Source organism: Erythrolamprus reginae, chromosome 2 (genome assembly GCF_031021105.1).
Source record: "Erythrolamprus reginae isolate rEryReg1 chromosome 2, rEryReg1.hap1, whole genome shotgun sequence".
Lineage (NCBI taxonomy): Eukaryota > Metazoa > Chordata > Lepidosauria > Squamata > Dipsadidae > Erythrolamprus > Erythrolamprus reginae.
In genome coordinates this window covers 1,757,102-1,781,273 of record NC_091951.1, presented here as the reverse complement: position 1 = coordinate 1,781,273, position 24,172 = coordinate 1,757,102, and the positions used below count along the sequence as shown (strand labels likewise).

Here is a 24,172-nt window from a genome sequence, read left to right as displayed (position 1 = left end):
CCGCTGCGGGTGACGCTCCTCTGCCCGCCGCTCTGCCACTGCGAGGACGGCGTGGCGCTCTCCACCGACTACCCCGAAGGGGCGCTGGGCTCCGTGCCCGCCGGTCTCGGGCCCTTCACCGCCTACCTGTAAGCCCCGCGCTGTCCGGCGCTTCGCCTGCGGCTTCTCCCGGGGAAGGGGGGGGAAGGGCAGAGCTGCCTGCCGGAAATCCAAGGGCGACTTTAGCCGGATCCCCAAAGGAACGGAGCAGCATCTCTTTCTCTCCCTCCCTTCCTCTCTCTCTCTCCCACTCTTCCTCCCTTTACCTCTCCCTCTCTCTCTCTCTCCCTCCCACCCTTCCCCTCTCTGTTTGTCTCTGTCTCTTTCCCACTTTGGAGAAATTGCTGACTTATTAATAAAGGATCTAATTGTCAGAAATTGTTGAAAAATGAGAGACATATTGCTAGAAATTAAAAACTTTTACTTTTGGCACAAATGATTGAAATATCTCTAGCCACAGGGATTATCTCTGAGATGAATTTTGCAATTATATAGTGGGATAAGAATACCCAATTGAGATGGACTGAATCTATAGAAATTGCGGTGGGGAAAATTTGATTCCAAGTTTGTAGCTCTACTAAATGATATCCCGTCCATAATTAATTTAATAATTAAAGAGGCACAATCAGGATTGAATTAGCCAGGATTGAAAATTAGTAGTGACTGCTTGAGGCTGACAATGTCATCAAAACCTCAAATCTAAAGTTCAATCCAAAAAGATGCAGTATAAATTATGCTAAATTATCAGATCCAATCAGCAGTCATGGTTGCCAAAAAAGTTTTTTTATAATCTTTTAAATCAATAGAATAGAATAGAATAGAATAGAATTTGTATTGGCCAAGTGTGATTGGACACACAAGGAATTTGTCTGGGTGCATATGCTCTCAACGTACATAAAATAAAATATAAATATAAAATTTGTCAAGAATCATGTGGTACAACACTTAATGATTGTCATAGGGGTCAAATAAGCAATGAAGAAGCAATATTAATACAAATCTTAGGATATACGCAACAAGTTACAGTCATACAGTCAACATGGGAGGAAATGGGTGATAGGAATGATGAGAAAAACTAGTAGAATAGAAGTGCAGATTTAGTAGAAAGTCTGACAGTGTTGAGGGAATTATTTGTTTAGTAGAGTGATGGCGTTCGGGGAAAAACTGTTCTTGTGTCTAGTTGTCTTGGTGTGCAGTGCTCTGTAGCGACGTTTTGAGGGTAGGAGTTGAAACAATTTGTGTCCAGGATGTGAGGGGTCAGTAAATATTTTACCCGCCCTCAAGGAAGGATTTCTGTCATATATGTTCTTTCAGTATTTTAATGGAATAGACTTTTGTTGCAAAACTGTTGGTCTCGATATCTAAGCATAGCTGGTATAGCTTATATGGAACTGCAGTTATTGGTTACATTGAGAGCAGTTTCCCAGTAGACCACTGTAGAGGTATTCAATTTATGGCTGTAAGTGAACCTGGAAGTCAAAGCACCCATGTGCCATTTTTCAGGGGGGGTTTTCCACAATGTCTCTCTTTCTCTGTCTCCCTCCCTCTCTCCCATCCTTCCTCTCTCTCTCTCTCCCACTCTTCCTCCCTTTACCTCTCCCTCTCTCTCTCTCCCTCCCTCCCACCTCTGCCTCTCTCCCCTCTCTCTGTCTCTCTCTCCCTCCCTCTTTCTCTGCCTCTCTTTCATGTTTGATGACAAGCAGTCTTATGTTTTTCTGCTAAGCACCTGCATGTCATAAGCAGTTGAATTAAAATTATTATCATATTGAAATCAAATCTGATGGTTTTTTTTTCATTTTTATTTGGTGTGCGTCAGAAGAGGGGTAGTCTTATACGGCGAGTATGTCTCAAATTCTATATTTTAACTGGAAAAGTTAGGGGGTCGTCTTATACACCCAGCCGTCTTATACGCCGGAAAATACGGTAAATCTAAGTGGAATTTCTATTGATATATAGTTTCTCCCGAGTATGGATCCTTTTATGAGAATATAAAGTATTGCTCTGAGCAAATGTCTTTCCACACTCCATGCATTTATGCGGCTTCTCCCCTGTATGTATCATCTTATGGGAAGTAAGTGTACGGTTCTGAGCAAAGGTCTTTCCACACTCCATGCATTTATATGGCTTCTCCCCTGTGTGGATGCTTTTGTGGGAAAAAAGATTACTTCTGTGAGCAAAGGTCTTTCCACACTCCATGCATTTATGTGGCTTCTCCCCTGTGTGGATCATATTATGGGAAGTAAGATGACCTTTTTGAGCAAAAGTCTTTCCACACTGCATGCATTTATATGGCTTCTCTCCTGTGTGGATCCTCTTATGAGAAATAAGTTTACTTCTTTGAGCAAAAGTCTTTCCACAGTCCATGCATTTATATGGTTTCTGCCCCATGTGGATCCTTCTGTGGTAAATAAAATTACTACTGTTAGCAAAAGTCTTTCCACACTCCATGCATTTATATGGCTTCTCCCCTGTGTGGATCCTCTTATGGGAAGTAAGGGCACTGTTCTGAGCAAAGGTCTTTCCACACTCCATGCATTTATGTTTCTTCTCCTGAGTATGGATATTTTTATGAGCATATAAAGTACTGCTCTGAGCAAAGGTCTTTCCACACTCCATGCATTTATGTGGCTTCTCCCCTGTATGTATCATCTTATGGGAAGTAAGTGTACGGTTCTGAGCAAAGGTCTTTCCACACTCCATGCATTTATATGGCTTCTCCCCTGTGTGGATGCTTTTGCGGGAAAAAAGATTACTTCTGTGAGCAAAGGTCTTTCCACACTCCATGCATTTATGTGGCTTCTCCCCTGTGTGGATCATATTATGGGAAGTAAGATGACCTTTTTCAGCAAAAGTCTTTCCACACTGCATGCATTTATATGGCTTCTCTCCTGTGTGGATCCTCTTGTGAGAAATAAGTTTACTTCTTTGAGCAAAAGTCTTTCCACAGTCCATGCATTTATATGGTTTCTGCCCCATGTGGATCCTTCTGTGGTAAATAAAATTACTACTGTTAGCAAAAGTCTTGCCACACTCCATGCATTTATATGGCTTCTCCCCTGTGTGGATCCTCTTATGGGAAGTAAGGGCACTGTTCTGAGCAAAGGTCTTTCCACACTCCATGCATTTATGTTTCTTCTCCTGAGTATGGATATTTTTATGAGCATATAAACTACTGTTCTGAGCAAAGGTCTTTCCACACTCCATGCATTTATATGGCTTCTCCCCTGTGTGGATCATCTTATGGGTAGTAAGTGCACTGCTCCGAGCAAAGGTCTTTCCACACTCCATGCATTTATATGGCTTCTCCCCTGTGTGGATCATCTTATGGGTAGTAAGTGCACTGCTCTGAGCAAAGGTCTTTCCACACTCCATGCATTTATGCGGCCTCTTCCCTGTGTGGATCCTCTTATGGGAAGTAAGGGCACTGCTCTGAGCAAAGGTCTTTCCACATTCCATGCATTTATGTTTTTTCTCCTGAGTATGGATATTTTTATGAGCATATAAAGTACTGCTCTGAGCAAAGGTCTTTCCACACTCCATGCATTTATATGGCTTCTCCCCTGTGTGGATCATCTTATGGATAGTAAGTGCACTGCTCCGAGCAAAGGTCTTTCCACACTCCATGCATTTATATGGCTTCTCCCCTGTGTGGATCATCTTATGGGTAGTAAGTGCACTGCTCCGAGCAAAGGTCTTTCCACACTCCATGCATTTATACGGCCTCTCCCCTGTGTGGATCCTCTTATGGGAAGTAAGGGCACTGCTCTGAGCAAAGGTCTTTCCACACTCCATGCATTTATGTTTCTTCTCCCGAGTATGGATATTTTTATGAGTATATAAAGTACTGCTCTGAGCAAAGGTCTTTCCACACTCCATGCATTTATACGGCTTCTCCCCTGTATGGATCATCATATGGTGAGTAAGTGCACTGCTCCGAGCAAAGTTCTTTCCACACTCGATGCATTTATATGGTTTCTCCCCTGTGTGGATCATTTGATGGAGAGTAAATTCCCAGCTTGTTCTAAAACATTTTCCACATTTTAAACATTTATAAGGCTTCTCCTTTGTCTCAACCGATGTAAGGAAGTTATTTTCAAGAGAAAGAATGGATGTCCCTGTGTCATTTTGTCTGTTGCGTCTTCTTAGAGCACCTTCTCCTTTGTTTTTGGTTAAATAGTGTTTAGTTACTTTAGCTTTGATTGGCTTCACACTTTTCCCAATATACTTATTCTTTATTTTCTCTTGTCGGGCAAGGATGTCTTGCAGCAGAGCATCAGTGGAAGATGAGCTTTCCTGATTCCAATTCTTTGACTGGTTTCTCTCAGAGCTTTCGAATTCCATTCCAATTCCAAACTTCTCCCTTCCATCTTTAGCACTGATCACTTGAAACGGTTCACAGGAATCTTGATTCTTCTGCCCATTATTATCTTCAAAGAAAAAGGGAAATGGAAATGAAATGAAAATGTTTTGAATTAAGTAATAGAATAGAAAAACAGAAGGGACCTTGGAGGTCTTCTAGTCCAACCCCCTGCTTAGGTAGGAAACCCTTCCACCACTTCCGATAAATAGTTATCCAACATCTTCTTAAAAACTTCCAGTGTTGGAGCATTCATAATTCTTTTAAAAAATAATAATTTCTTGATTTAAAACAAAAGACATAAAAACACACAAACATAAAAGAAAAACACACACATCCAAAATGATTTACACACCAATTTTCATCAGAAGGCCATACGGAGCTGTGTACATTTTTACATTAATTGAGAACATTGTCAATATTTACTCTATATACTGTACATTGCATAAGGAAAAAAAAATTCAAAAAAGAAAAAAGGAAAAGAAAAAAAGACATAGAAAAATCTAATTCCAATTAAAAAGATAAACATATCAATTATTGATCTTTTCAACCTTGCATTTTATTTCACATTAACTATTTCTTTGTTTTAACCAATTCAATTCAATTCAATTTATTAGATTTGTATGCTGTCCCTCTCCGAAGACTCGGGGCGGCTCAACACAATAAGAAAAACAATATTCCAGTGAAAACAAATCTAATATTAAAAAGCACATAAAACCCTATCATATTTAAAAAAACCAATGGTAGAATTTATCCCAAACTCTATAATAACCTGTTTCCTTTTCCCCTTCTAATTGTTTGGTTAACATATCCATCTCAGCACATTCCAATAATTTTTTTAAATTATCATTTCTTCTCTTGGTAGCTCCTCGCTTTTCCATAACGTGGAACAGTTATTAAGCGAACTGCGATAACTCTTCGGAGAGGGCGGCATAGAAATCCAATAAATAAGTAAATAAACTAATGGATTACCTGTCCCCTAAGATGCTCTGAGTGACACTGCAGAAAGCCTTTGTTCTTGAATTGGATTGGGAGAAAACTCTTCCATGGCTGGATGTGAAAGTTCTGTCCTCACACAATTTTGGAGGTTTCAGAGTACAAATGACAACACAGTCCTCTCACATGACCTCCAGAGGACACATAAAAGCACACCTCGTTCTTTTCAGCCTCCACAGGTAAATTCAAATAGAAGTGGAAAAATAGATTTTAAAAATGGCACAGAAAGCATCTAAGCAAAGAGACATTGACTCTTTCCTTCATTCGAGCACCAGAAGGCCAAATCCTTTCCTTCTCCCTCCCAGAATACGATGTCTCATAATATTGTTTTTTAAAATAAAAAACTAACCATAATCTGATTGCTTGAACTCTGATTGCTGACTAGAAAACTCTTACCCAGAGAGACCACGTTCCTATGGTTTTCCAGCATGACTTCCGAATGCAGCGCTTTCTGGTCAGGATCCAGCAGAGACCATTCCTCCTCAGAGAAAGACACAGCCACCTCCTCAAAGGACACAGGACTCTCCTGAACACAAGAAAAAGAACAGAACATGAGGATTTGCAAGATGTTTTCATGGTCATCAATGATGTAGACAAGAGGATAGAAGGGGAACTTGTCAAATTTGTAGACGAGAACAAATTGACAGGAATAACAACGCTCAAGAAGATAAGCTCGAGATATAGAAGGAAAATTGCTTGCTGCAGCCTGGAATACAGCTGCAGCAGAGGCTCTAGACCGAATTGCGCCTTTGCGACCTCTTTGTGGCAGTAGACTCTGGAGATCTCCTTGGTTCACCAAGGAACTCTGGGGGATGAAACGCTGGAAGAGATATCTAGAGAAGCATTGGAGAAAGCAACTTGAAACTGCTATTCTGCTCTCCATGTTGTGGAAGAACACAAAAATAATCCTGGCCAAATGGGGGAAAATAGAAGGAGAGAGCACTCTGAACACCCACTTCATTTCCTGAAGGAAGAATACAAATCTAATAATTTTCCCCTTTCTTACTTGATTTGGAGGTTCAACCGCTGTTTGATCTCCGTCACAATAACCAGAAAGCTTTGATATTTGTTTCTCTGAAAGGAATAAATAATTTCAAAATGCATAACTAACAAATAGGAGGATATTCAACGGCTACCTTTGAAAAGTGTTCGGAAACTTCAGATCGTGCAGAATGCAGCTGCGAGAGCAATCATGGGCTTTCCCAAATATGCCCATGTTACACCAACACTCCGCAGTCTGCATTGGTTGCCGATCAGTTTCCGGTCACAATTCAAAGTGTTGGTTATGACCTATAAAGCCCTTCATGGCATCGGACCAGATTATCTCAGGGACCGCCTTCTGCTGCATGAATCCCAGTGACCAGTTAGGTCCCACAGAGTGGGTTTTCTCCAGGTCCCTTCAACTAAACATTGCCGCTTGGTGGGACCCAGGGGAAGAGCCTTCTCTGTGGTGGCCCGGGCCCTCTGGAACCAACTCCCCCCAGAGAATAGATTTGCCCCCACCCTCCTTGCCAGGCATGGGGGAATTGAGATGCTCTTTCCCCCTAGGCCTTTACAATTTTATGCATGGTATGTCTGTATGTATGTTTGGCTTTTGTAATAATGGGGTTTTAATTGTTTTTAGTATTGGATTATTATTATTATATGCTGTTTTATTATTGCTGTTAGCCGCCCTGAGTCTCCAGAGAGGGGCGGCATACAAATCCAATAAATAAATAAATAAATATTCTATAGAAGAGAAGGGGGAGAGAGGGGTAGGACAGATGGGTAATCGGAGGATCTTTCATTACCTCCTGAAGTGTCCTGACTTTGATCTTCCCAAGGGATCTTCCTGAAAAATATCTCCTGAGGGGGATTTGATGGATTCTTCTCTCCCTTAGGATCTCTGATCTCCGCAGTGCCGCACTTCAAATGGGAAGAAGGAAAAAAGAACCAGAATGTACATCACATAACACAAAGTAGATTCCCAGATTCGGAACATAATCTCAAAGCCTCCAATATCCATCCATGAGTTTGAGTGAGAAAACGGAATTCTTGTTTTACAAGAATTGGAGAATTGTCACATGAGATGAACGCTAGATAAGTTAGGGAAGTATTCAACCACATTCTCTATTCCCCTCTAAGCTCCCAAAAGTGTCTCACCTGCAACTGGACCTGCTCCTTCTGCTCCTCCACCTGGCTCAGGAGGAGGCCTTCCGCCAGGGCCACCGCCTGGGAGCTGGTCTCTGCTCCACACTCCCGCACCCAGCCTTCCATCTCTGGGGGCAGAAGGGACAGGAGCTGCTCCAGAACCACCAGGTCCACCATCTGGGCTTTCGTGTGCTTCTCTGGCCTCAGCCATCGCTTGCACAAGTCGTGGAGTCGGCTGCAAAGTCCTCGGGGACCCTCAGCCTCCCGGTATTGGATGGAGTTCCAGGGCTGAACTTCTGAAGGGAGGATGGGTTCTTCCTCCAGGATCTTCTGCCCGGGTCTTGTCCAGATTGCCCCACCACTCCCAGGGTGAGCAGCTGAATGGCCTTTTCCGCTTCCCTCCTTTGCAAAAGGTGTGGTCTCCATCCTTTCTCTGTCCTGCAGAGCAACTCCAAATGGGTCCAAGGACTCTTGTGGGTCTCCAGATGCCTTTTCCTTCACAGGACCATTTCTGGGAACATAGGATGGATCCCTCCAAGTGATTCTGCTCTTTTTTTTCCCCCAGGAGAAAATTTTGCCTTGTGAAGAGCACAAATGGCCTCTAGTTTCTGTATCTGAGAGGGAAGGAAAAACATAGGCCCAGAATTAGAAGGTGGAATTCAGCCCCTGAGCGACCTTCACTCAACTTGCCCGGAGCCCCAAGAGGCTCATCCAAGCGGAGAGCTGAGCTCCCCCGCCCCCGAGCAGGGCCGGGAAGGAGGCAGCTGCAGAGGCCGCCCCGTTTCTCTCTCCCGCCCGCCCCCCCCCCCCCCCAGGATCGGGCCCTCGGGGAGCCTGGTGCGAATCCTGCCTTCCTCCTCGCCCGGCTTCTCTTCCTTCCTGTTGGGCCTCCACAAGGCTCCCCCTCCCCCCCCCCACTTCCCCCTGAGGGTAGCTGAGGATACATGGGACCCGAGAAGAGCCCCCTCCCCACCTGCGGAACGTCTGGATATCCTCCCGCCGGATTCTCCCTGTCCTGCGAGCCCAAGCGGTTAAGGAGAGCGAGTGTGGCATCCTAGAACGACAAGGCTCAGGGATGTCATTTCCTCAGCTTCCTCTGGAAAGCCAATCGCGACATTCTCCCTCCCAATGAGGAAGCGCCTGGCGTTCCCTTCCCTTGGCGAGGCCGCCCCCTGCTGGATTTGGGGCAAAGTGTCAGGATGAGAGAAAAGGCGGGAAAGAGGACGAAGGGAGAGGGCGGGGGTGATGGGCTTGGGAGTTGGGGGGAGAAAGGCCCCTTTCAGAGACTCACTGCCCGACGAAGGGTTCTGCGTCTGTGTTTCTTTCTTCCTCCCCTTTTCTATGAACCCAAAGGCCTGGAAGGAAGTTCCGGTATTTCTTCTGAGGCGTTTCTAGGGCGGTTGGGCCCTCCCTCCCCCTCTTCCCTCCGCTCGGCTTCCCCATTGAGGGGCCAGGAGGTCTCGGGAGGTGCCATCAGCGTCCTTTTTTGCCTCAGATGGGAAAGTCCCGCTTCCAGCAACCGGGGTTTATCTCCTTCAACCTCCATCTTGGTTGCTCATCTCTGCGATTTTCCAGTCTCCAGGTCTTTGTTTATTTAGGATACAAAACACAAAGAAAAATATAAATAGGAAACTGAGGGAAAGAGAAACTGAGGAGAAAAGAAATCCTGAGGTTCAAGAGAAAAAAAAGGGGGGGAAGACCTTGACGTTTTATTTATTTATTCGACTTCTATGCCGCCCGATCCCAGAGGAGTCAGTGCAATATATGTACTGTATATTAAAACTATTCCAGCGTGACAACTCAATCTTAGTTCTGTTTCTTTTGAACACTTTAAATGTGAAGTTATTGAATTTAATAAGTAGAAAAGCGCACAATGGTCCCAAACAGCCAGTTGCGGTTGAGCGAGGGCGAGCTCCTGCCTGAGGGGATCTGTGCTCCTGATTGGTTGCTGAGGGTGGAAAGGGGGCGTTTCCTCCCCCCCCCCATTGGCGCTGTTTGACATTTACCTCAGAATGTTGCTGTCTTCTGTGCCGCGAATGTTAAATACATTTATATTGATATAAAACTATCAGTTTGTGTCGGTGTCTCCCTCTTCCTTTGGAGGATAGCTGCATATTTCCTCCACCTTCCAGTCGTGGGTTTTCATTTTGTCCCCTGATAGTGTCGGGAAAAAAATCAAGTCCAATTCCAAGAAGGGGAAATAAAATGGAGGCTGCTTAAGAAAAGTTTATTGACGGGCAGAACCCAGAACAGCCTGCAGTTAAAAGAGCTTGAAGGGACCTTGGAGGTCATGTAGTCCGACCCAAGGACTTTTTTTCCCCTGCTCACACCCCGGCCCCAACCAAGCCATGCTGACTGCGGCTTGGTTGGTCAATGTGGTTAGCTCTGGCCCAGCTCCTGCCCCAAGGACTGTGGATGTGGGGGAGACATCCACATGCTGCAGGCCTGTTTTGCCCCCCCCCCCCCCGTGGAATCTGATGATGAAGGCTCCTCTGACCAAGAAGACATGAGTGACAGGGAGGAGAGTGTGGCAGACAGCTCAGAAGGAGATCAATTATCTAGCTCCTCCTTGGATTCAGAACAAGAGTTAATGATACAGCCACGCATGCGGAGAGCGATGCATAGGCAACAACAACTGAGAGATTATTATCAAAGAAAAGGAGGCCACCTGTAGTTGGGTGGGGCTGTGGTCATTAGTGAGGCTGCTATAAATAGCAGCCTGTGGGTTTGGCCATTGTGGAGGATTATCTGATCGTTGTGTTTCATGAATGCTTTACTGACTTTGACCTTTTGTGTGCTTATTTACCCCCGCTTTGAAACTAAACCAGAGCAAAGTGTGTTTCACTTTGTGAAAGAAGGACTGTGAATTGCCTCACAGCTGCAAGCTAAGTATCACAGAACTGATAAGGGACTTGTACAAATTACCAGTTTGTTTGGAGACAAGGGCTCTTTGCTATCCCAAAAAAGGGCTTGGTTTAAGTGAATTTTCATTATAAAGAACATTGTTTTGAATTTTCAAACGTGTGTGTGTCTGAAATTTGTACCTGTGAATTTTTGGGAGGATTCTACCAGAGAGCTCGACAAAACAGTCAAAGGCAGCGCTTGGGGGTGGGGTATTCTGTGGAGCACAAGCCGGGATGGTGCTCGGGGGCCACAACTGGGCGTTTTACAGGCCTCAGCAGCTTGGGACATCTTCCTCTTCTCTGCCCGCCTTCTGGCTGGCTCCTTCGATGTTAAAGGCCTGGGCCGAGCCTCTTCTCCTTTCCCTGCTCCCCCTCCTACATATCAAGTTGTCAAGTGTCCAAAGTTTGATCCAATAATCCCTTTATTTTTCTAACAAAGTCCTTCCTTCCTAGAAGGAAGAATTGAAAGAATAAAATAGAAAAGGGAATTAAAAGGGGATACAAACAAATAAAAAAGAAAAGGGTTCGGTTCAAAGTTCTGTTCCGATTAAAGAAATTGGAGTTTGAGAAGGGTTGATTAAGCTTGGAGTATTGTTTTGTTTGCTCTTTTTTTAACCTTAATTATTTTTTCTATTTAGATATATGAATTTAGAAATTGCTGATCTGTTTTAATAAAGTTAGAAGTATTGATTATAATAAGATATGTAGTAGGTGATACTGACTTGGTTTAATGCATAAATGGAATTGAATTTAGAATTGTTGGGGAGATTAATGATGTTAATGATTTTTAATTGATTGAAAATAGAGAATATTTAGAATTTTTTCTTTTCTTTTCTCAAATTGACTGCAATTTAAGATTAATAATTAAGTAAGAAAAGTACGGTAGCTAAGTATTAATTGGCTAAATGTTAGTTGGAAATAATTTTTTTAATTTGGGATTAGGTAAATATACTATTTAGAGGGGGGTAAGAAGTCTGAAATTCGTATGTGTTTATGTTTTGTTTTTAATTTTCTTTTGTTAACATCTGATTGGCTATACAAGGTTTTCTTGGTTTATAGAAAAATGTATAAAGAAAGAAGGAAGCACTTTGGCATAATGGTTAATAAGTTAGAAATATAATTGGTGTACTTTTTGAAGGAACATTAAGGAGGGCATTTAATTAAAAGAAAATATATATAACTGGATGACAAAATTAGAAAAAAAACTTTTGCAATTTTTTTGAGGATTGATATTAGTTACTAACAAAATGTTTGTGTGTATGTTTGGTTTTTAATATGGGTTTTGAAATTATTTTAAATATTAGATTTGTCATATGCTGTTTTATTATTGTTGTTAGCCGTCCCGAGTCTACGGAGAGGGGCGGCATACAAATCTAATAATAATAAATAAATAATAATAAATAATAAAATACATTTTATTCATAGAAAATTAGATGTTACACTGTTGTTTGAATGTGTGTCAAGTGAAAAATAAAAAAAATTACCCCCCCAAAGCCCTTCCTTCCTCTGTCCCTCCATTCCTTTCATTATTCCTCCTTCCTTCCTTGTTCCCTCTGTTTCTCCTTCCTTCTTTCTCTTCCTTCCTTCCTTCCTTGTTCCCTCCATTTCTTTTTCCTCCCTCCCTCCCTCCATTTCTTTCCTTCCTTATTCCATTTCTCCTTCCTTCCTTCCTCCCTCCATTTCTTCCTCCCTCCCTCCATTTCTCCTTTCTCCTTTCTTTCTTCCTCCCTCCATTTCTCCTTCCTTCCTTCCTTGTTCCTATTTCTCTTTCCTTCCCTCTTTGTTCCCTCTGTTTCTTTCCTTTCCTTTCTTCCTCCGTTTCTCCTTCCTTCTTTCCTTCCTTGTTCCCTCCATTTCTCCTTCCTTCCCTCCCTCCTTCCTCTCCACTTCTCTCTGTCCCTCCCTCTTTCCCTTTTCTTTCCTTCTCTCGACTTCTCTCTCTTTTTCCTCTTTCTTTCCAAGTCTCTCTCATTTCTGTGTACCTCTCCCTCTCTCCCCCCTTCTCTCTCTCATTTGTTTCTCCTCCCTTGTGTGTCACACTTGGCCAATAAAGAAATAAAGGAGGAATCGTCCCGGAGCAGATACTCGGGTCACAGTGGTTACTATATAGTCTGCACTGCAAGGACAGGGAGTCTTTGCTCAGTCACTCATGCCCTTATCACCTCTTTTTATTGATTGATTTTAAAATATAGAATATACAACACATACACAATATACAACAAGTGCTCAGTGATTGGTGCCCACCACCCGACAAGATTCACACCCCTCCACCAGAATGGGGGCGTTTCTTATATTTTAACTCAAGAGCAATTTATCTATTTACATATTATAAAGTGATTCCAATTTATTCCTTACAGTTTGGTCTCAAATTCTGACCATATATCGTCTTACCTTGTCCCACCGTCCCATCAGTTGTTGCAAATCAGTTTCATTAACCGAGTTCATCCTCTTATCTATAATCTCAAATTGAATATGATCCACCATGTACCGGTACCAATTTTGTATTGTCCATTTTGTCGCACCCTTCCAACCCAAGGCTATTACCGCCTGAGCGCTTTCTATCGCTGCTTGTTTTGTTTCTCTAAATTCTCCCACCACATTGCTTTTAACTAATACTGCCATTTCCTTTGTAATTGTCCATCATATATTTAACATCTTATTAATATCCTCTTGCACTTTTTTCCAAAAATTCTGCTCTACCAGGCATTCCCATGCCAACAAGTATTTTTAACACTCTGCTGGAAATATGCAAGTTGAACATTTTCCTTCTCATTTCCCTAACCCTTGTATTCTTAATTTTCCTTATATTCTCCACTATATTTTTCATCTCTTGCACATCTACTTGTAATTCACTGTGCCACCACTTAGTCAATCCTTGGGTCACATACCCATCTGACTGCACTAACATCTTATATATACTGTACAGTGTTCCCTCGATTTTCGCAGGTTCGAACTTCACGAAAAGTATACCATGGTTTTTCAAAAATATTAATTTAAAAATACTTTGCGGGTTTTTCCCCTATGCCACAGTTTTCCCCGCCCGATGACGTCATATGTCATCGCCAAACTTTCATTCGACTTTAATAAATATTTTTTTAATAGACTTTAATAAATAAGCATGGTGAGTAATGATCTAAATGGTTGCTAAGGGAATGGGAAATTGCACTTTAGGGGTTTAAAGTGTTAAGGGAAGGCTTGTGATACTGTTCATAGCCAAAAATAGTGTACAGTGATCCCCCGGTTATTGCGTCCCCGACCATTGCGAACAGGGTAATTTGCGATTTTTCAACCCGGAAGTAAACAACACCATCTGCGCATGCGCGCCCTTTTTCTTTCTATGGCCACGCATGCGTAGATGGTGAAGTTTGCCGGGCAGATCAGCTGCTGGGCGGCTTCCCTGGGTCTTCTCCTCTTGCCGGGGTTTCCCCTTTGCGTGGGCGGCGGGGAAACCCCAGCCCCGCTTCCCAGCTGAGTGGCACGAGCAACGGCGTGGGCGGGCGAAGGGCGGGCGGCGCTGGCTTCCCCTCAGGAGACGTGCCTGAGTGGCCTTTTTAATGTTCCTCTCAAGAGTTCTTGCAGGGGAAAAGCCGCTAGCCGGCTTTCGGAGCTCCTCCGGCATCACCCGGCTTCTGGTAGAAGCCTTCTCTCTTTTTTTTCTTGCGGTGAGCCCGAGCCGTTCCTCTCTCGACAGCAGCCGAGCTTCCCTCGGCCCCCTTTGGCCCCGTCGCCTCCTCCCCGCCTGCGAGACTCTTTTTCTCCGGCTTTCGGAGCTCCTCCGCCGTCACCCGGCTTCTGGCAGAAGCCTTCTCTCTTTTTTTTCGTGCGCTTGGCGAGGAAAAGCAGGCGGGGAGGAGGCGACGGGGCCAAAGGGGGCCGAGGGAAGCTCGGCTGCGGTCGAGAGAGGAACGGCTCGGGCTCGCCGCAAGAAAAAAAAGAGAGAAGGCTTCTACCAGAAGCCGGGTGACGCCGGAGGAGCTCCGAAAGCACGAGCGGCGGCCGGACGAGCGGCGGCCGCACCAGCAGCGGCGGCACGAGCGGCGGCGGCACCAGCAGCGGCGGCACGAGCGGCGGCCGGACAAGCGGCGGTGGCACGAGCGGCGGCGGCACGAGTGGCGGCCGGACAAGCGGCGGGCAGGCAGGCGGCTCCTCAGCTGTTGGGTGGGGGTCTTTCCAGGTGCGGAAGTAAAAAACACCATCTGCACATGCGCGGCCATGAAAAAAGGGCACGCATGCGCAGATGGTATTTTTACTTCCGCAGCGCTACTTCGCGAAAACCCGCTCGTTGCGGGGGGTCCTGGAACGGAACCCTCGCAACGAGCGGGGGATCACTGTATTTACTTCCGCATCTCTACTTCGCGGAAATTCGACTTTCGCGGGCGGTCTCGGAACGCATCCCCGTGAAAATTGAGGGAACACTGTGTTACTTGCTTGCGCCCTGGTACCCTCACTTTTTTCTCTTATTTTCTCTAACTCTATCTCCTCCCTAAATAGTGCTTCTTTATTCTCCCTTTCATTCAGACATTTGCATATTGCATTTATTTGTAGCCATCTTCCCTTACCCAATCACCATTCTATACGATTTCTATTTGGCCTCCCATCCTTCTCATATAACTGTTCTATCTTAGTTATCCCTCTTCCCTTCAACTCTCCTAGAACCCTATTTTAATTTGTTTTATTATCTCTATTTATTACATACAGTGGGGAAAAAAGTATTTAGTCAGACACCAGTTGTGCAAGTTCCCCCACTTCAACCCTGATTCTGCTCTCTAGGACCTGTATTTAAACACATAATCTCAGATTTTTCCATATTGACCGATAATCCCGATTACTGTTTAAACTCTTGCAATATATTTCTTATACCTTTAACCATCTCCATCGGGATATGAGTCAATATAATTGTATCATCTGCAAATAAGTTTAATTTCATTTCTATTTCCCCTATTTTACTGCTCCTCCCTTTGCCTTTCCTCCTCATCTGGGGTGCCACGACCGCTGAAATAATCTCCTCCTCCTTCTGCTCCTTGTGGCTCTCCAACTGCTCCACTTTCTCCAAACTCGATACCCAGTTGTTGCAATAGCACTTTCCCCTCCTCCAGTGATCGTACTTTAAACATCTTATTTTCCTTGAACACCAGAATAGCAGCAGGGAAAGCCCAGGTAAACTTTACTCCACTTTGATACAAACGGCTTGAGATTGGGCGTAAAGCAGCTCTCCCTTTCAAGGTTTCCCAGGAGAGATCTCTGAGGACTCTTATCCATTTCCATCTTGATTGAAGCCAACACAACTTTTCAAATACTTGTAAATCATTTCAGCTTTCTTCTCACTGGCCAAGGCCATAACAATGGCTCTTTGCTTCTCTGGATTTCTACGTGGAACGCTCCAATGAACTGGTTCTATGTCATCAAAAACAATTTGAACGCCGTTTGCTTTCATCCAATCAAAAAGTGCTTCAGCTAATTTCAAGCCTGGAGCAAAATCTGGTCTGAAATCACGCAAACATAAATTTCTCTTCCTTTGACGATCCTCCAAATTAGTAAGCCTATAATTGTACTGCTTATATTCATCGGCTTGACTTTTAAATTGTTGATCTAATTTTCTCCTCCTTTTTTAACTATTTGAATATCTTCAGCAAAGCTACCCAGCATCCCTTTCACACATTGAAATCTTTCTTCAAAGGGTCCAACTATTTGAAGCAGCGTATCTAATTTCGCTGCAACTTTCCCCCCGAGGCTCGGGTCTCCTCCCTCCACCATTTTTTCCCTTTTGTTAAGGTCTGTACTCACTTTTACAATAGCGAAAAAAATCTTAGATTCCATAAATCTTAGATTCTCTTAGAACTTCTTTAATTGCTATACAGCTTTGCTTATCTTTAAAGGAGATTTATGGTGTTTGGGGGGATGTTTTCCGATTTTTCAAATACTCATATCGGAGCTCCGTGTAAGAGTGTCTACAGATGTTTGTGACGCATGCGTACTGATGCCCTTATCACCTCGAGGTTCGACTACTGCAATGCTCTCTACATGGGGCCACCTTTGAAGAGTGTTCGGAAACTTCAAATCGTCCAAAATGCAGCCGCGCAAGCGGTTATGGGCGTTCCAAGACATGCCCATATCTCACCATCACTCCGTGGATTGCATTGTCTGCTGATTGATTTCCAGACACAATTCAAAGTGTTGGTTATGACCTATAAAGCCCTACATGGTATAAGACCAGATTATCTCCGAGACCACCTTCTGCTGCACGAATCCCAGCGTCCCATAGAGTTGGTCTCCTCAGGGTCCCATCAGCCAGACAATGCCAACTGGCGGGGCCCAGGGGAAGAGCCTTCTCTGTGGAGGACCCGGCCCTCTGAAATCAGCTCCCCCTTGAGATTTGCACTGCCTCCACCCTCCTTGTCTTCCAAAAAAGTTTAAAGACTCATCTTTGCCGTCAGACCTGGGGTCATTAGTTCTTCCCCCTGACCAGCGAGTGTTCTTAGTGTGCTTAATTGAGTGAATGATAAGGAATGATTTAAAGTGTTTTAGAATTTTTAAGGTTTTTAATTATGTTAATTGGGTTAGATACAGTATATTACTATGTATTTATATACGTTGTGAGTCGCCCCGAGTCCTCGGAGAGAGGCGCATACAAATCCAATTAATGAATAATAAATAAATATGGTTCCTGCCCTGTGTGGATCCTCCTATGGGTAGCAAGTGCTCTGCTCTGAACAAAGGTCTTTCCACACTCCATGCATTTATATGGCGTCTCCCTTGTGTGGATCATCTTATGGATATTAAGTGCATTGCTCCAAGCAAAGGTCTTTCCACACTCCATGCATTTATATTTCTTCTCCCGAGTATGGATCCTTTTATGGGAATATAAATTACAGCTCTGAGCAAAGGTCTTTCCACACTCCCTGCATTTATATGGCCTCTCCCCTGTATGGATGTTCTTATGGGAAGCAAGTACATTGCTCCAAGCAAAGGTCTTTCCACACTCCATGCATTCATATGGCTTCTCCCCTGTGTGGATCACCTTATGAGAAGTAAGTGCACTGCTCCGAGCAAAGGTCTTTCCACACTCCATGCATTTATATGGTTTCTCCCCTGTGTGGATCACCTTATGAGAAGTAAGTGCACTGCTCTGAGCAAAGGTCTTTCCACATTCCATGCATTTATGTTTCTTTTCCTGAGTATGGATCCTTTTATGAGAGTATAAAGTACCGCTCTGAGCAAAGGTCTTTCCACACTCCATGCATTGATATGGCTTCTCCCCTGTGTGGATCCTCTCATGGGAAGCAAGTGCACTTTTCCGAGCAAAGGTCTTCCCACATTCCATGCATCCATACGGCTTCTCCCCTGTATGGATCATCATATGGTGAGTAAGTGTACCGCTCTGAGCAAAGTTCTTTCCACACTCGATGCATTTATATGGCTTCTCCCCTGTGTGGATCCTATTATGGGGAGTAAATTCCCAGCTTGTTCTAAAACATTTTCCACATTGTAAACATTTATAAGGCTTCTCCTTTGTATCAATCATTGTTAGGAAGTTATTTTCAAGAGAAAGAATGGATGTCCCAGTGTCATTTTGTCTGTTGTGTCTTCTTAGAGCATCTTCTCCTTTGTTTTGGGTTAAATAGTGTTTAGTTACTTTAGCTTTGATTAGCTTCCCACTTTTCCCAATATATTTTTTCTTTATTTTCTCTTGTCGGGCAAGGATGTCTTGCAGCGGAGCATCAGTGGAAGATGAGCTTTCCTGATTCCAATTCTTTGACTGGTTTCTCTCAGAGCTTTCAAATTCCATTTGAATTCCAAACTTCTCTGTTCCATCTTTAGCATTGATCACTTGGAACGGTTCACAGGAATCTTGATTCTTCTGCCCATTATTATCTTCAAAGAAAAAGGGAAATGAAAATGAAAACAGAAGGGACCTTGGAGGTCCCCTAGTCCAACCCCCTGCTTAGGAAACCCTTCCACCACTTCCGACAAATGGTTATCTAACATCTTCTTAAAAACTTCCAGTGTTGGAGCATTCATAATTCTTTAAAAAAATAAAACAAAACACATAAAAACACACAAACATAAAAGAAAGACACACACATCCAAAATGATTTACATCCCAATTTTCATCAGAAGCACAAAAGGAGCTGTGTACATTTTTACATTAATTGAGAACATTGTCAATATTTACTCTATATACTGTTCATTGCATAAGAAAAGAAAAAAGAAAAAGAAAAAAGACATGGAAAAACTAATTCCAATTAAAATGATAAACATATCAATTATTGATCTTTTGAACTTTGTATTTTATTTCACTTTAACTATATTTCTTTGTTTTAACCAATGGTAGAATTTATCCCAAACTCTATAATAATTTCTCGGCACATTCCATAATTTTATAAATTATCATTTCTTCTCTTGGTAGTGCCTCGCTTTTCCATATCCTAGCCTCTGTTAGAATATGGATAATGAAGTATTTATTACCCAATTATCTATTCCCTCCACAGTCAGGATTCAGACCCGGCTACAGCACGGAAAACATTTTGGCGCACTGATGGATGATCTCTGGCAGGACAGGGGCTTGTCCTCTGACCTGGTGCTTCTTGACCTTTCAGTGGCTTTCGATACTATCGACCATGGTATCCTTTTGCGTCGGCTGGAGGGGTTAGGAGTGGGAGGCACTGTTCTTCAGTGGTTCTCCTCCTACCTCTCCGGTCGGTCGCAGTCGGTGTTAGTGGGGGGTCAGAGGTCGACCTCGAGGTTACTCCCTTGTGGGGTGCCTCAGGGGTCGGTCCTCTCCCCCCTGCTGTTTAATATCTACATGAAACCGCTGGGTGAGATCATCCAAGGGCATGGGGTGAGGTATCATCAGTACACGGATGATACCCAATTGTACATCTCCACCCCATGTCCAGTCAGTGAAGCGGTGGAAGTGATGTGTCGGTGTCTGTAGGCTGTTGGGGTCTGGATGGGTGTCAACAGGCTCAAACTCAACCCTGACAAGACGGAGTGGCTGTGGGTTTTGCCTCCCAAGGATAATTCCATCTGTCCATCCATTACCTGGGGGGGAGTTATTGACCCCCTCGGAGAGGGTCCGCAACTTGGGCGTCCTCCTCGATCCACAGCTAACATTAGATCACCATCTTTCGGCTATGGCAAGGAGGGCGTTTGCCCAGGTTCTCCTGGTGCACCAGTTGCAACCCTATTTGGACAGGGAGTCATTGCTCACAGTCGCTCATGCCTTCATCACCTCGAGGTTTGACCATTGCAACGTTCTCTACATTGAATAGTATTCGGAAACTTCAGATCGTGCAGAATGCGGCCGCAAGAGCTATCGTAAGGCTTCCTAGATTTGCCCACGCCTCGTCAACACTCCGCGGCCTGCACTGGCTGCCAATTACTTTCCGGTCACAATTCAAAGTGTTGGTAATGCCCTTCATGGCATCGGACCAGAATACCTTCAGAACTGTCTTCTGTTGCACGAATCCCAGCAACTGATAAGGTCCCACAGAGTTGGCTTTCTCCGAGTCCCATCGACTAAACAATGTCGTCTGGCGGGCCCCAGGGGAAGAGCCTTCTCTGTGGCAGCCCTGGCCCTCTGGAATCAACTCCCCCTGGACATCAGAACCGCCCCCACCCTCCTTGCCTTTCATAAGCCATTGAAGACCCCCCTGTATCATCAGCCATGGGGAAATTGAGATACCCCTGGGCTTATATTGTTTATGTATGGTATGATTGTGCTGCATGGTTTTAATAATGGGTTTTTAGATGTCTTTTAATATATTGGATTTGTCACATTGTTGTTTTTGTTGTGAGCTGCTCCGAGTCTCCAGAGAGGGGCAGCGTATAAATCTAATAAATAATAATAATTTATCTTCTTTTTTATATACTTTGTTAAAAATCCCAAGTAGAAAAAAAAATCTGCCTTTTTCTCTATTTTCTCCTTTAGAATTTCTGTTAACCATTTCCCTCTCATATTCCAATAGGTTCCTGTTTTAGTGCACATCCATTATAAGTGGGAAAAACATCATTTTTCTTTTTTACATTCCCAACACAACGGTGATACAATTGGAGCATTCATAACTTCTGATGGCAAACTGTTCCACTGACTAACTGTTTTAACTGTCAGGAAATTTATCCGTAGTGGTACATTTGTCAGTTCTCAGAGAACAGAGAACTAAAGTACTTTAGTGCAAGATCACATGAGACCAGTAGTGGAAGATCTCGGGCTACTAATTTTGCGTGATCTCACACCACAGTACTTTAGGTCCGCGTTCTTTTAAGAACTGCAGACTGCATGACATCCAAGGCAAAAGTCTTTAAAAACCAAGAGGCGTTAGTAGCAGGGAACAGAGGCCCAATGCATTATAGTGCAAGATCACACGAGAAGATTATTTTATTTTATTTATTTATTTATTTATTAGATTTGTATGCCGCCCCTCTCCGAAGACTCGAGGTGGCTTACAACAATAAAAAAGACAATGTGAACAAATCTAATATTAAAAATAATCTAAAAAACCCCAATTTAAAGAACCACTCATACATACAAGTATACCATGTATAAATTCTATAAGCCTAGGGGGAAGGGAAAATTTCAATTCCCCCATGCCTGACGACAGAGATGGGTTTTAAGGAGCTTGCGAAAGGCAAGGAGGGTGGGGGCAACTCTGATATCTGGAGGGAGCTGGTTCCAGAGGGTCGGGGCCGCCACAGAGAAGGCTCTTCTCCTGGGTTCCGCCAAACGACATTGTTTAGTCGATGGGACCCGGAGAAGGCCAACTCTGTGGGACCTAACCGGTCGCTGGGATTCGTGCGGCAGAAGGCGGTCCCGGAGATATTCTGGTCCGATGCCATGAAGGGCTTTATAGGTCATAACCAACACTTTGAATTGTGACCGGAAATTGATCGGCAATCAATGCAGACTGTGAAGTGTTGGTGTAACATGGGCATTCTGCACGATCTGAAGTTTCCGAACACTTTTCAGAGGTAGCCCCATGTAGAGAGCATTACAGTAGTCGAACCTCAAGGTGATGAGGGCATGAGTGACTGTGAGCAGTGAGTCCCGGTCCAGATAGGGCCGCAACTGGTGCACCAGGCGAACCTGGGCAAACGCTAGATTTCCCACAACAGATCTCACGTATCTCTCACTACTTTAGCTCAAATGCACTGAAATAGCCAAAGGAACCAAATGCTCACCACATGGTTGAAAGGTACTGTATTTTTTTCAACCATAAGACACACCTAGGTTTAGGGAACAAAACAAGAAAAAAAAAATTGGCCACTGCGTGTCACGTCCAGGGCACATAATTGCTCTATAACAGCGTTTCCCAACCGGTGTGAGACATCGTCAGGTGTGCCGCGGCAAGAGGCGGTGGAGGAGAGTGGGCGGATCGGGCGGGCAATGGGGCAGGGCGGAGAAGCCAGGGGCGCGTTTGGCCGGAGGCACCTACTGCCGCACCTCCCTGCCCCTGCCTCCCCACGGTGCCTCCGGCCAAACGCGCCCCTGGCTTCTCCGCCCTGCCCCATTGCCCGCCCGATCCGCCCACTCTCCTCCTCCGCCGCCTCCTGCCTTGGGGCGAGCAATCCGGGAGTCCGGGACTGTGTGGCTTTGTGCCATGAAGAGAAAACGGCCGACTTTTCCCTGCTGCCGTTTTCTCTTCATGGCGCAAAGCCACACAGTCCCGGACTCCCGGATCGCTCGCTTCTCCGGTCAGCAAAACCATCTGCCCAGGAAAGCGCCGCGCTGGCCGGAGAAGCAAGCGATCCGGGAGTCCGGGACTGTGTGGCTTTTGGCCGGGCTAACGGGAGGTGGCGTGAGGCCGGGCGCTGGGGACGTCTGGGAGGGCGAGGAGGCTGATGGCTGCTGCGCACTCCACTCTCTCTCCGACTCTCTCTCGCTCTTTCTTTTTCTCTCTGTTGCTGGCATGGTGAACGAGAGAGAAAGAGAGAGAGAGAAAAAGGAAGGGAGAGAGAATGAGAGAAAGAAAGCAAGAGAAAGAGAGGGAAAGAAAGCAAGAGAGAGAGAAAGAAAGGGGGGAAGGAGGGAGAGGGAAAGACATAGAGGGAGGGAAGGAGGGAGAGAGAAAGAGAGCAAAAAAGAGAGGAAGAAAGAAAGAGGGATGGAGAGAAAGAAGGGAAGGAAGGAAGAGAGAGAAAGAGGGAGGGAGAAATAGAGTGAAATGGAGGAAGAGATTTTTTTTTGTCCAAACTTTTCTTTAGCCCCCCCGCCCCCCCCTTCAGTGTTCCCCAGAATTTTGAAAACATGAATAATGTGCCGCGGCTCAAAAAAGGTTGGGAAACACTGCTCTATAAGACGCATAGACATTTCTGCCCACTTTTGGGCGGAGGGGGGAGGAAGAGCGTCTTATAGTCCTGGCAGGACCGGGGGGGGGGGGGGAGAATATATAGGGCGAATGTTGCAACACCTCTGCTGTCATTCACAAGTATGAATGATGGCCACGGCACTGCAATGTTCTTATTTCAGGACTGGGTCTCAAATACTCGGGGGGACGGCTGGTCATTACTTGGAACAGTTACTAAGTGAACTGTCATAACTCTTTGGAGTCTTCGGAGAAGGGCAGCATAGAAATCCAATAAATAAATAAATAAACTCGAGGATTAACTGTGCCCTAGGAAGCTCTGAGTGACACTGCACAAAGCCTTTGATCTTGAATTGGATTGGGAGAAAACTCTTCCATGGCTGGAATCCCAGCAGCCGATAAGGTCCCACAGAGTTGGCCTTCTCCGGGTCCCGTCGACCAACAATGTTGTTTGGTGGGCCCCAGGGGAAGAGCCTTCTCTGTGGCAGCACTGGCCCTCTGGAATCAACTCCCCCTGGAGATTAGAACGGCCCCCACCCTCCTTGTCTTTCGCAAGTTACTCAAGACCCACCTATATCGCCAGGCATGGGGGAATTGAGACATCTCCCCCAGGCTTTCTTATATTTTATGTTTGGTATGTATGTGTTCTATGGTTTTTAAATTGTTGGGGTTTTTTAATGTAATTTTATTATTAGATTTGTTCCATTGTTATACTGTTTTTATTGTTGTTGTGAGCCGCCCCGAGTCTTCGGAGAGGGGCGGCATACAAATCTAATAAATTGAATTGGATGTGAAAGTTCTGTCCTCACACAATTTTGGAGGTTTCAGAGTACAAATGACAACACAGTCCTCTCACATGACCTCCAGAGGACACATAAAAGCACACCTTGTTCTTTTCAGCCTCCACAGGTAAATTCAAATAGAAGTGGAAAAATAGATTTTAAAAATGACACAGAAAGCATCTAAGCAAAGAGACATTGACTCTTTCCTTCATTCGAGCACCAGAAGGCCAAATCCTTTCCTTCTCCCTCCCAGAAGACGATATCTCATCAAATTGGTTTTTTAAATAAAAAACTAACTATAATCTGTCTTCTTGAACTCTGATTCGCGACTAGAAAACTCTTACCCAGAGAGACCACGTTCCTATGGTTTTCCAGCATGACTTCCGAATGCAGCGCTTTCTGGTCAGGATCCAGCAGAGACCATTCCTCCTCAGAGAAAGACACAGCCACCTCCTCGAAGGACACAGGACTCTCCTGAACACGGGGAAAAGAACAGAACGGGAGGATTCACAAGATCTTTTCACATTCATCAATGATTTAGACAAGAGGATAGAAGGGGAACTATCAAATTTGTAGACGAGAACAAATTGACAGGAATAACAATGCTCAAGAAGATTAGCTCTAGATATAGAAGGAAAATTGCTTGCTGCAGCCTGGAATACA

General features: G+C 44.5%; 1 protein-coding gene across 3 annotated transcripts in view; it reads right to left on the bottom strand.

Moving 5' to 3' along the window:
- Positions 1-1,681: 1,681 nt before the first annotated feature.
- LOC139162872 (zinc finger protein 493-like) overlaps positions 1,682-24,172 on the bottom strand; it is a 54,623-nt gene continuing 32,132 nt past the window's right edge. Inside the window, exons 1-6 of one of the 3 annotated variants that reach the window (XM_070743741.1) lie at positions 8,496-8,578; positions 7,535-8,136; positions 7,183-7,297; positions 6,399-6,466; positions 5,789-5,918; positions 1,682-4,466 (exon numbers count right to left, since the gene is read on the bottom strand). In XM_070743741.1, coding sequence (XP_070599842.1) covers positions 1,969-4,466; positions 5,789-5,918; positions 6,399-6,466; positions 7,183-7,297; positions 7,535-7,948 — 3,225 coding nt within the window. In that variant the 5' untranslated portion in view covers positions 7,949-8,136; positions 8,496-8,578 and the 3' untranslated portion in view covers positions 1,682-1,968. The other 2 variants (XM_070743743.1, XM_070743742.1) reach the window with 2 other exon arrangements.